Source organism: Schistosoma haematobium, chromosome ZW, assembly GCF_000699445.3.
Source record: "Schistosoma haematobium chromosome ZW, whole genome shotgun sequence".
NCBI lineage: Eukaryota > Metazoa > Platyhelminthes > Trematoda > Strigeidida > Schistosomatidae > Schistosoma > Schistosoma haematobium.
This window is the reverse complement of record NC_067195.1, coordinates 49050511-49064422: the sequence shown is the minus strand read 5'-3', so window position 1 is coordinate 49064422 and position 13912 is coordinate 49050511. Positions and strand designations below refer to the sequence as shown.

General features: G+C 33.4%; 1 protein-coding gene across 1 annotated transcript in view; it reads left to right on the top strand.

The window, feature by feature from the left end:
* Positions 1-13912, top strand: part of LRRC9_3 (Leucine-rich repeat-containing protein 9) — a gene marked incomplete at its 5' end in the record, with an annotated part of 29493 nt that overhangs the window by 4046 nt on the left and 11535 nt on the right. Inside the window, 9 exons of the mRNA XM_051218778.1 lie at positions 92-345; positions 1494-1599; positions 3636-3737; positions 5868-6081; positions 6711-6922; positions 7785-7853; positions 9388-9600; positions 10656-10877; positions 12224-12971. Coding sequence (XP_051071714.1) covers positions 92-345; positions 1494-1599; positions 3636-3737; positions 5868-6081; positions 6711-6922; positions 7785-7853; positions 9388-9600; positions 10656-10877; positions 12224-12971 — 2140 coding nt within the window. The remainder of the gene's footprint in view (positions 1-91; positions 346-1493; positions 1600-3635; positions 3738-5867; positions 6082-6710; positions 6923-7784; positions 7854-9387; positions 9601-10655; positions 10878-12223; positions 12972-13912) is intronic.

Genomic DNA, 13912 nt, shown 5'->3' with positions numbered 1-13912 from the left:
CACGTCCTAACAAAAACTATTTAGAATAATTCACGCTCTTTTGTAGTACACCAAGTTGATTAACTTCTCGCTGTACATTTATATTATCAAGGGCCAACTTTTATCCAAATTGGATGAAATTCGATCCTTGTCTTCTAAGTTATCTGAGGTCCAGCATTTATATGAAGAAAACATGTGTGAACTTAGTCGCCTGAGTTCCGAGTTGCAAGCTTCAGAAATAAGGAGAAAAGAAACAGAGATCCGCTTGAAGCGACGTGAATCAGAGTTAAACGAAATGCGTGATGAATTGGCTTATGAAATAGAAATGCGTTCATTTCACGAACAACGATCTAATCTTGTTGATCAGTAAGTTATAACTTGACGTAGCATTTAAATTAGCATATTCCCAGGGGTTAAGTCACCTAGCATCGGGAAGTAGTAGTGTGACGAAGAATTGATAGGAAATAAATACAAAAGGTTCTCGGTAACAGCTTCTGGAAGATGATAGCATTCAGTCGTATCACAGTACAATATGGGCATAGTTAACAATTACTTGCTGAAGTATTTACAATTAACATCTTACTTTGATATGATTATTTACTGTACATAGCATAAAAAAACATCTAGTCGAGACTGGTGTGTAGATGTTCTGTTGTAGTGAACGCTACTCACAAGATTGTAAGTAGTGTTGTAGCGGATCGTCGCATCAAAGTTGCAACAGTTGTCAGACGGAGTGAAGAGTTCCAGTGCATCTAAAGCACGGCGTTGTCAGAACACTAGGAGACCAGATGAGAAGACAATTCAGATGGCAGAATACACCGAAAGATCCAAATGGACGGTTGAAGACTATGTATATGTATTATGCAAATACTTTGCATTTCCTAGCGATAAATTCACATTCATCCTGCCAATTGTTGTGTTTTACGTCATAATCAGACATAGTTTTACATTGTTTTGTCATGGTAGATACGTTCTATTGTTCCACTGTCTGAAGCAGCTAGTTGTGGGTAACTAACTACAGTTATAATTATAGATGATAACGAATTACAGATATGAAGCAATTAGATCTGCAAAATATTGATTCATTTTAAACGCGATGGGAAAACCTATCGTATTATGCAATTCAGGTATTAAGTCAAAGTTTTATCAGGTTTCAAAACCAACGTATATATATATATATATATATATATATATATAAACGCTACACATATTTTCGGTTTATTGAACTGAAGTAGATAAAGTTAGCTAAAACCCACAACACTGGTTAAAAATACTGTCTAGACTTAAGCTACATTTCTTCAAAAAGTCGAAGAAAGATGTGAACTGCGTAGTGTACTTTGGATTGTTTGATTTTCTGTAATTGTTTTTCTTCTATGCTAGGATTACCGGCTAACGCTTAGGTTCTTAGCTTTCTAGTCAGTAAAGTAAATTTATGTATATGTACAGTTCTCATAAATTTAATGTGTAGTGTCTCGTTCAGTAAAAATGGGCTTTTGATTTATTTTGTACTACAGTCTACAGGAAAATCTGAATGATGCTTTGGAAAAATTAAAGGTAGTTAATCAATTGGACAAGGAAAATCAGGAGCTTCTCAAAGAAAACCGCAACTTAAAAACTAAGGTATGTCATTCATAAAGTTTTGGTGATACTAAAGATTAGAAAGATTGGTTCAACGAAGAGTTCTCTTTTTAGCGAATTTATTTTCAAAGCTGTACGATCGCAAATATATACACTTCTGGATGATAATAATTACAATAATTGCAATAATAGTGATAATAAAATCCTGTTAAACATGGTGACAGTGAGGTAGAATAAACATAGGTTTCAAAACGTTACTTTTTTATCAGGGAAGCTAATAATATCAGAATGAGGGTTTGTGGAAATTGTAGTAATTTAATAGTTGAATTCATGAGTCGATTCATCATGGAGGTAGGTGAAGAAAATATTATTGGAAAAGGATGGCTCAGCATGATGTAATCAAATGTTGAAATTGAGATGAAATGTAATCAGGAGGATCATAGAAACAGAAATAAACCAGTTGAGGATAGGTCTATTAAGAAAATAGAGGGAGAAGCAGATGGTTGCGAAGGAAGAGAAGTATAAAGTAAAAGAAATTATGAGATATTAAGACGATGGTAGGAAAAGAGGTTGTACCGATTTCTTTTGACACACAGAAATTCTCTTTAGGGCGTCTGTAACTCCATCACCCTTAGAATCAATGTTCATGTGAAGTGTTTTCTTTCCAGCCGAGGTTATCTGTGCTTCAGGCGGTTTGAGTTTTATATTCTTGTCAATATCACGCTTAATTAGCACGTAAGTGGATAAACCTGTTACTCTGAAATAAACGCAACTAAAAATACCTTGTTGTTCCCGAAAACATAAATTCAAGTGACATTCAGTAGTAGTTTCGCGCAACGTTACCTAACCGACTTCTTAAACTACAGACTCATTTTGCGATATGAGCTGCGTTAAATTCTTCACGCTGATGTTTGTATACCGTGTTTCAGTTTGATTTCTATAAACTTTTCTATCCATCTAGGAGTACATGTCTGTAAAGTAGGTATCTCTTTGGCATTCAAAGGCTGTAGTGTAACCAGTCCAGTCTTTGGAGAGTAGCTACGTTAAATTAATGTTGGTTCATGATGGTAGGATTTGAAGTTTTTACATTTTGATAACTTTAATTTCTGTCAAGGAGAACGGTACTACGATAATATTAAAGAGTTCAGTTTTACTGTTGACTGCTCTAATATATGGTAGGATATGGCGTAAATAGTCAAGCTGTTGAAATTTAACAAATGTTTGAATTGGAACAAGCTTAAAAGATTTCAGCGTGTAGAAATATTTTACGCAAATAGTAATTGCTGTCATAATTTTATAAAATATAGTACCATATTTATTCTGAATTGGGCTGTTTGTTTATAATCATTTGTAGAAATCATCTCTTTATGATAACCTGTAACACTTTACTGATAAATGTTCTATAAAGTCATTCCCAGTAGTAACTGGCAACTGGAATGTAGTTAAGTCTTTCAACATTACAGGATATTCAAGACCGATTTCAAGTTCTCACAAGGTACAGACATAACGATGTCTGAATATATGCTGAATTTAATCATACTAGAAAAATTGAGCCGAATTGTATTGTGTAATCTTGAAGATCAGAAACATTAGATGTGCAGACTAAATTCCATGGCCATAGAACAAGACTACATTATCCAGAAAAACCTAAAGGCAAATCTTAAAGGAAATGGTGGGGGCCCATGATAATTTTTCTCGCTTTGTGCGGTGCATGTGTAAAGTAATACTTCAAATTACATTCCCAATAAGTTACTGTTCTTATTAGTTTTCGAATTGAGTACTATGCGAATGGTATGTCTGCGAGTGAAAACATAAACATAGATGTTCGCTTCTGTTAGTTTTTGTGAAATCACATATGACAAAGTGTATCTAACGTTTCTTGCTTCATGTATCCCTTTAAAAGGAACTTGGCTCTTTCCAGTTTACAGATTTTAAGATTTCTAACTATCTGTATGAGTGTGTATCTAACAGTTCTTTTGTGGTTAAGAAATTGTTCGGTATCCTACACAGTAAGAAGTATTTCTTTTATAATTATAACTATAATTTGTGAAACCTGTGTTCAGTTTCTATTTTTATAGGAAAAAGAATTGGAAATTATTCGTTCGCGTTTGTTATCTCAACAAGAACTTGAACACCAACTTACTCAAATGAAAGTTGTTGCCCGGCTTGCAGATAGTGAGGTATAGTTTTGTATATTTTGTGAAGAGTAACCCTTTCCCAATTTTTTTGTTTGTTTTCGTCTTATCTTAATCTTAATTATGTTCTTTAGAGTTATAGTATTCATTAGAATTGGGAATCCAAGTGTCTAATAATCCTGAGATTATTATTGACTTCATTAACGTTGGTTGGTTGTCATTAAAAATTATTGAGACCAATTACTACTAATATTTACTTCAAACTTGGCATGGTACGCAGGCTTATGTACAAGTAGGTTTTAAAAAGACTGATGGAGGTTGATTCTATATGTGATATCAGTACATTGTGCCATTGGTTGTTTAATCAAACCATTCTAAGAGGTGCAAACCTTCCCATTGTGATCTTATGAAAAGGCTGTAGGTAGTGTGGTTCAAAATTGGTCAAATTCATCGAGGTACATTCATTTTTCTCCCTCGAAATTTTGAGCTCAGTGGTATCTCATATCTTTCGTTCCTCTTCGTCTTTTTACCAGTTCATCGTAAAGTGGGGCAGTTTATACAGATACTCTCACCCAGATTTTTTCTTTTGATTTTCGACGTGGTGTTACTGTCTTGCCTATAATATTCTAAACTGCTAGCTGAGGTAACACTAAAAGTGAGAGGCCATGAAATCTCAAATATTTCAAGACGATATTCATTTATCACTATTGGAAACTATGTGTTACAAAATAGCTATCAAAAATTATCTTAGGACACTTTGTCTGCTGTGCCCTCGTTGTTTCTTCAGATGTTGCACAAAGAAACTTTTAGGTTCTGAGTGATTAATGGATCTGAATCCAATCGTAAACTAACAAAGTGATATAGTTCCATTTATCCTAAAGTAGTTGAGCGTGTCAACCGCTCCACTTATCTTGGAAGTCTCATCGGCCCTTGTGATCTGGTGTGTGACAAAATCTCAGCACGGATACAGAAGGCTCGACTAGCTTTTGCCAACTTGCATCATTTATGGCGTTGGCAAGATATCCGTCTACCAACCAAAAGACGGGTTTACTGCGCAACATGTCGTTCCGTTCTGCTCTATGGCAGTGAGACATGGACGGTAAGAGTAGAGGATATTCGTAGGTTACTAGTATTCGATCATAGATATCTTCGAAACATTACTCGTATATCCTGAGACCAACAAGTAAGTACTGCAGTTGTTAGGAAACGGGTACTAGGCAAGAATGGCAAATCGATTTGTGAAGTAGTGAAACTTCATCAGTTGAGGTGTCTGTGATATGTGTTCAGTATGCCCAACCACAGACTGCCCCGATGAGCGATGTTTTGTGTGTAGGAGTAGGTTGGAAAAAAGCTAGGGGCGGCCAGACTAAAACATGGCACAAATCCATGAAGTCACAGACAAATGAACTGAGCCATGTTGGTAGGTGCAGACTACCTGGTTGCGATCCTCGAGACGATAGCAACCAATGGTTAGAGACCCTGAATGACATGGCTCAAAATCGTTTGCAATGGTGCAGGTGTTCTCTCAAATTCTAATCTTCTGAATTCTTCATGTCCCCTTTATTCTCGTTCCAAATTTATTTCATTAGATTATACTCCTTGAGTAACATCTTCAAACCCTAATCTTTCCGATTACTGATTATACTTTACTACCTCTACCAAGGTGGGGTTTGAATTGACAATTGTATCTCTGTGCTAATGTGGTATGGCAACTCGAACTGATGTACGTACGTACAAAGTTCTACGTTGTTGCTCACGGACTGGAGTGCTTTTAGTTTCGCTATCGTATTCCCCCTTAACAAATACGTATTTTTGAAAACGTTTTCGTTTGTTAGTTCAAGTAATCATTGAAATATTCTGTAATCTAGTGGTACACAGCCAACATAATCTAACAAAACAAAGATGGTGAAAAAGTGATGGTTGTTCTGAGCTCTATGATGTTTCGCAACTTCCACGTGGTAAACATATGATTGGCCATAATGGTTCAAATAGATTTTCTTCAAGGTTAATCCATTAAGTTATGTTAGATAGGTATTATTCATTCAATTAACATGATTTAGCACAAATAATCTTCCGTATTATACTCTCTTTTGAGTCTTACAATTATTAATTCTCCAGTAGTGCTTTTAAATTTCTTTTATGTTTTATACAATAATCCATCGAAATTATTTTTAGATACATGAATTATTGTGCCATCGCGAACGACTTCTAGCTAGATCCGAAGCGGAATGCGTAGCACAGGCGAATTCTTTAATTCGTAACCAGGGTTCTACTTCAGAAACAATAACTCCTCTGTGTGACAACAGGTGTTATTCATGTGAGAACTGTCCTCAATCTGCGCATACATTTCATCCAAGCTTTGGCAAAGAATTGCAACTTTCTAATGCAGGTGAATTATCTCATGATTGTTACATTTTAAAGTACTTCTAAAGCTGATGTCCATTTAGTCTAGAAAAGTAAATTGGTCGGTTTTTAAACTGTTTGTTGTGTTTCAAGACACTGCAATATAACGATATATCTAATACCTTGTAGTATAGACAGATATTACAAGATAGTTATGGATAGGGTTCTAGGACTAATAAATTTTTTATTGTTAACTACTTCAAGTTTGCACACTGCCATTTCGAGAGATAAATCATTGATTCAATCTACGTATGTAAATTAACGTTAACATAACGTCCACATAATATTCCTACATAACACTACTACCCTCCATCTCATTTCATTATTTGATAGCTGTCATTTTCGATAACTAACATATAGGGATATATATATCGGTGAAATGGTAATATAAATTTTTATTCATCAGACTGACATCTCTATAGAAACGAAAGTAAATTTAGAAACGTAAATCCATTTATACCGTTTATGTACGAAGTTAATAATCATTAGTCTGTTCAAGTTGGTATTTGTGTATTGGCTAAACTTCGTTTCCGATTTCGATGCCTGGATTCCCTCTATCCTTCTGTCTATTTCTTAGGCACTATGCTAAGTAGTTTACTTTGATTCTCTTTTTAGATGTTTCAAACGCAGGTTCTGCTGAAAGTTTAGCTTCCGTGGTGATGATAAATAATCAGCTCCAGGATCTTGAGTCAGCTGTTGTTAAGGCACAAACAGACTACCAAATTATGAGAAAGAAGTATATTGTACAACGATTTAATTCATTGTTCGGAAAAGTCCTTGCAAAACACCGTGGCAGTATAATTAACAGCTTTCAATATTCATGTGGGGTAAAGTTAACTTATGGTTTAATCAATTTCTTTTCTAATTTACTGTTACGATTTCTGATATCTTATTTGTTCTGGGCCACCTAAGCCAAAACACAGTTGATTTGGGAAGTTACAATACCTAGTAAAGTAAAATTTCTTATTGTATCTAATCTAAATATCATTTGAGTCATAATATGTAAGTTCTAGATTCTATTTTAGACAGTCCCCTTGTGTAACATTGTTGACTTAAATATTAAAAGGGGAATTATATTTGTAAATATCTCAGCGATTGAAATTGCAATGATATTTCACTCCGCAATCTGATCCGATCCTCAAGGGGAAACAATCAAGCATCAAAATTATAAGATATAAACATTATAGTCCAAAAATTAACAATATACTAGATAAATTGTACGCTGCTAATTTGTAAACCATATATTTATCTTTGACAATTTTCATGAAGAAGCTCGAATTAGACTGTTAAATAAAATGTTCAGTTATTCTAATTTCAATCACTGATATGTTTACAAATATTATCCCCTTTTTAATAATGTTTTCCATTAATCCATCACCCAACTATTATGAAACTATTTGTTAAGTTTTAAACAAAAATTTAGGTTAAGTCATAAGCGTAGGATTATCTTATTTCTTTGTTTTCTTGTTCGCTCAATATGTGAAGACCAGTTCTGTGGGTCAGAAACTGCTTCTTGTAAAAATACCCTAGAATGTTTATGAATTGCTTGAACCTCAAAAAGTTTATTCCTTTTGCTTTACATTTTAATGAATAATACTTTCAGTTATTCTTGATGACTTCAAGTCTCAAATCACTTTGTAATTGGTAAATATGTTCAACAGCGTTTAAATGTTTTTCGAATATACATAGGCTTTGACAAGAGAACTTAATAATCTCAAATCAATGATGGATACTAGATTCGAAAAACTCTGTGAAAAAGTAAGATTTTATTATCATGTAGATCATTGAATTTCCTAATGTATGTTTTGTCTGATAAATTAATTCATTAGTCACGGAATTTCCAAGGCTTTTTATGATCAGTGAATCATGTATCACTTCTAAGCATCAAGATGACCGCATAACTTTCCCATTTGTGTTTTTCAACATTCAATGTCATGCAATAAAGGAATGTTACCATAAACGAGTGACATTTGTTTCAAAATTTACAACTCAAGTTGTTTTCCTTGCTTCTTCTGTGATTTTTACTTATACAATACTCCTAAACAGATTGAATTGTTTCCCAACAACATCGTTAGTTATAGCATTGATATAACTACAAACGACATATTGTTGTGATATGACACTAAACTTCCATTGGTTTATCAATTGACAGTAAGTGGTGTTCAGTGAGAGCTAGACATGTAACTAAACAGGCAATTTCCGATTGATAGGATATTAAAGCAGATTTGTTGAACAACTTATCGAACTATTCCTAGTCAGATGGAATCCTTTTGGTTGAGTTTCGTTCTCTGAGCTCGATAACTTGGTTTTGGAGCTTACATTCTTTTTCTGTATATTACCAACACAAACTTTAAGTGGAAGTGAAGTATCCATGACCAAACCATCCAGTACAAACAACGAGACTCCAAAATCATCCACCTGAGCTACAAATCGTCACATATTAAACGGGATCTATTTATGTGTTAAAAATGTAATTAAGAAGACATCGTTAATATACCATATTATCAATGGATAATAAAATTAGAATTTTAATCTTCATATTTGGTGCCACAAATCAGTTTCCAAGTGCTGTGTTCCGAAAATGTTACTACTAAAAATGATCTTAAAGCGAAAGGAAAATATATAAAAATGACTAATCATAGTGAAGTCACATATAATTAAAGTTAACAGATTTCTGAGAGGTAAATAGCATTTCTTGTTAAAATAAATTAGATTTCAATCTAGCTGTTAATTGTACAGGTTATTCCTTGTTTAAATCTTATTCAAGATATTTTACTGATGTCCATTTGTTATCACCAAATCACTTGACTATTATTGAAGTATCTTAGTCATTGGCGCTGTTCTACATCTAAATAAAGCTTTCCCACTCGTCTCTAAAATGTTGGATTATACAAGACTGTGTCAGATCTGTTGCATGGCTGTTTAAGAAATTAGTTCTTTCACTATTGAACAAGTTTATCCATCGAAGAGTTTATTTATTTTGGGTATTCTTAAATATTTACAATCTCATTATTAATTATGAATAAGGTTTTATTTTAGTTTTTGTCTGTTTAACTTTTGATCGGATGTTTAGTCACAATTCAATATAATTCCTTAGTTTTTCTCCATAAGTTAGAAAAATATCGGTCTTACAAACTGTGCAAATAAAACACTTATTGTTGTTTGTTACTATTGGTATAACAGTTGACATTGTCACGTATGCTGTCTAAGAATCTGCTGCTTAATTATGATGCATAAAGTATGTCTCCTTACTTTTCTTGTTAATTTTTATTTCACAATATTTTATATACAGATTCTGAGTTCGGAAGCAAAGTTGACTCAAGCCAATAAAGAAGTTACAGAGATAAAAGCTAAGCAGATAAAAATGATCACTGAATTATATGCTCAGAGAAAACAGCTTTATATTGAAATGGACAAAATACGATTAGAATCTGAGATTGGCTTTCATGATTGGGAAAATAAAGTGAACTTACTTAAGACTGAAAATTGTGAATTGAATGCCAAGGTTAGTGTAAAATTTAAATACGTTGTAGCGATAAAGCTAACTGTACATTATTTTTATTCATATAGTAAGTCGTTTTACTAGTCAATAAAAATTGGTTCTATTCTTACTCCTAGTAGCCCCATTTAAGTTTTCAAATTGGATCACTCTAACTTCTGTGGTACTACTCGACTCCACGAAATATTTTATTCAAAACCAAGTGCATAGACCTATATTTGGTTACTAACTTGCATCAACTTACTTAAATGAAAATACCTTAATGATAGCCAACTTACGTTAAACAAAAGGTATTATGATCGGATTTTAATATTCGCTTCCTACGTTAATATTTATATGTTCATTAGTAAAGAAAGTAAAATCATGTATATAGAAAATCACATTTTAATGACCTCTGTGTGGCTAAAATAAACAGATACTTAGTAAACTTCCAAAACGCGGTTAAGATAATGAAGTCAAGACTTCAAAGAATGGTTCGATTGATCTTTAGACTAATATCAGTTGTCCATCCTCTAACTATATCTTTAGTAAAACATTGATGTCAGCTCTATAGCTCTCATTAAAGTTAAAAAGGTGGTTACTGATTTACAATAATGTTTATTAGAAATTCGTAATGATCTACTAATGTCGTTTAGATTTATTTTCGAGGCGCTAATATTCAGGTATTAGCTTGGATTCACTAATTATTGACAGTTCTCAGTCTATCCAAATAATGGTTATGCCGATGTATATGTGAGGTTAAAAATTTTGTTCAGGAATTATCTTGAATCCCTCAAGTTCGAAATTGCTGAATGCCTAATTTGACTATGGAAACAGTTACTAAGCTGTTTGTGGATATGTTTTTGCAAACACTAACCAATTGCAAGTTTCTAGATTTGGCAGTTTAGGGCCCGATTTTATCTGTATTCTAAAGTGAACACAGTGTCGGTACACCATTTTCATTAATGAAATATTATTTTCATATTATTGGGTAAGCTACAATTGCATTTTAAGTCGAAAGCTTTTCTATTATGAATAGTCGGTTGTCATTTTCATGACTGTTTTATGTTGATTACTTTTAGCTTGCATCTCTTCATTCTTGTTTTGGAGGCAGTCATGTAAATATTGATGAAGAACTAAAGAAAATGAAAGAGGCTGATATGGAAGTATCTAAATTAAGGCCAAAACTCGTTGAGGTTGAAGGCAAATGTGATGAGTTAATAACTTTAAATGAGAATTTACGTGTTGAGCTTAATGATCAAATTAATGCCAATAAAGCGTTCAGAGAGTCTGCTGAAGAAGAGGTAAGAATTTCTGACGTAGAAACGTATTCCCTACTTATCCTTGTTTTTAGTGTTTAGCTATTTTGGAATCTCCACTAAAAGAAATGTGAATAACTGTTCAAGCCTTTTAAACAGGAAATCCTTTAGTGTTTTCATGCAGTTACGATCGTATTTATTTAATCAGTTCTAGTACTTGCCACTATATTATTTGGTACCTAACTACGTAAACTCAATGATATGTAGTGAGATTCGAGTTTGAAATCCACTACTTGAAAGGCGAAAGGTTCGAAGCCGCTAATCCATCGCTCCATATTGTTGCCGACCATGTCATGTTTAAAACATTACATGTGAGGATTGTAACGCGAGTTATTTATTAGATACAGCAAGTTACAACTTATTCTCTACTCTAGCCATCAACAATTGAGAAGTAAGCCAAGTTGAACCATAATTGAGTGATTTTATTACCACTACTACATACTTGAATTCTTATGCAAGTGGGCTACTAAATATACGATTTGTTGTGATCAAATTTAAGTTTCCTCACTTGGTTTTAAATTTGAAAAACAGCTTACTTGGATATTCTTATTGTACTTCAAAATATTCCTCGATCACCTATAAAGTTAGTGGTGAATAATATATAGAATACTTGGACCGTCTAGTCGCGATTTCTAGAAGCAAAAACAAGGATTTGTGAGAAGCGGCAAAGTCTATAACTTAGCATTTAGTCATTATGTGAAGCAAATAAAACATATCTAAGCACAATTAGCAGGGTTTTACTTATCTATAATTTCAGTGCTATGAGTGCTTATTGTGATAGACTTTCGTTGAAATCGTTTTTACTCAGAAAACAACTTTCAGGTGTCTGTATTTAACAAATATCTACTTAATTTGAATAAAGTATCATAATCATATTTCTGATAGAACTCTAGGTGGCAAAGCAAATAAATGTATTGTCTCGTTTACACCTTATTGCTTGATACCTAGATGACTTTTTGTTGAATTGTGTAACGTTCGATCACTAATTTTTCTGTATATAGGTCAATAAATTTACATCTATCCAAAGCTAAATATAATAAGTAACATTTATCACATATTACATTTTTGTGAGGAAAACTATAGCAACATCATTAAAAGTGGTTTTCACTCTTAGAGAGAGTGTATTAGATATTCTCTCAAATATAGAATAGCAGTTACACTACCAATGACAAAAGATCGTTTCTAGCCACAAGAGAGTAATCAATAATCACATCTTTCTAAGCTTTGTTTGAACATTTTTGCTGATCAACATGTTTTCTTTCAACACGCGTATGTAATCGTTATTTTGTTTTAGTGAAAATTTTGTATGTGCATATTGTATTGTATTTCAGGTAAACCGCCTGAAAGATAGTCTGGCAAATTGTGTTTCCAATTATAAATCAATTATCAACACTATGTCGGAAGAGCATCGTCGTGAGAAAGACCAAATTATATCAAACATGAAGCATGCTGAAGAGACTAAGGATATTTCTTTACAAGAAACTGCCAATTTAAAAATTTTACTAAATAATCTCAAAACTGAGCTAATCGACGAAAAAGAAAAGGCTTCTCAGGTTTCAGCCCTATCTGATAGATTTAAAAGTGAAGTAGCCGACCTACGTTGCAATCTCTCTAAAACAAGGGAACACTTATTAGAAGTTGAAGAAAGCTTAAAAGTAAAAAATGACGCAGTTTTATCTCTGCAATCAACAAACAAACAGTTAGAGGACAAACTTTCACTGACTGAAACTTCTTATAAGCTGAAGGAAAAAGAGGTTTGTAGGTTGGTGTCTCAAATTATAGAGTTAGAATCTGAAAATAAACGAAGTTCTGATAAAATTAATGAGCTCGAAAACTTAGCTAAGTCATCCAGTCATATCCAATTGGATCTGGAGCATCATTTAGAAACCCTGAGAATTCAACTTAACGAAATGGAAAGTGGATGGTTGTCTACGCGTGCACAGCTGGCTGAAACAAGGCAACAGTTAATTAAGACAGAAGAGCTACTTCATGATACGAGGTTGCGTCTTTTACGAGCAAACTATGAAAAAGCTGAAGTTTTAGAACGCTTAACACTAACCGAACCAAAGAATGGAAGAAGTAAACAATATATTTTTCTAAAATTTCATTTCATGTGTTCTACATTTTCTATGAACACACTAACTTCGTCTTACGAGTGTAATTTTTTAAGAATATGGATAAAGTAATTCAGTTTACCGGTAAATTAAATCATGAAAAATAATCGCATAAGTTCAAGGTCCTGGAATATCTATCCAGCAGTACAAGTATCTCATTTCTGAGACTTAGTAGGCCTAATTACAGAATGTATAATAGTAGTCTGTTAGCGCTCTAACCACAACTTACTTAAGATTTGTTTTAGCTAACTGTTTGCAATCACAATGAAGGCTAAAATGGAAATTTAGTATTAAACTTAACCAGCATATAAACACCGAGTTATCACGAAAACTGTCCAAGTATCATATTCATTTTGTTCTGCACTGTAAAAACTAATAACATATTTATGCTTTAGAGCTTGGGCAAATTCAATACCGTCTGTGATTGCTCACGTTGTCAATAACATAAGACTAATACGAGCGAATGTAAACTAGATGATCAAACAACATTAGTTTTTACGGAATATCAAAATATAAATGCATTTTCACTGTTATGATTGACCCCAGAAGATTTAGGAAGCTCTAAATGCTTATATACTCAGTCCTAGAAGACTTCAAACTCCGTAAAGGACTGGATTATTAGTTTTTAAATATATAAGTGTGTTTATTTTTTAAAATATACTCCTGTTTCCATAGAGATATACGTCAGTCATATTCCAATTCACTCAACCTATCAGTATGTATATCCTCATACATCAGTTGTCGAAAATGACTTCCTTACGCCTGTTACCACTCATGGATAAGCATAGGCCGCCCACCGGGATTCTCCGTCGAACTCTGTTCTGGGCAAATCTCAGTTGGTATTTATTCTTTTGATGTCTGACTCCTGTTCCTAGCACAAAGTGTTGCTTAGTCTTCCTCTTTTCC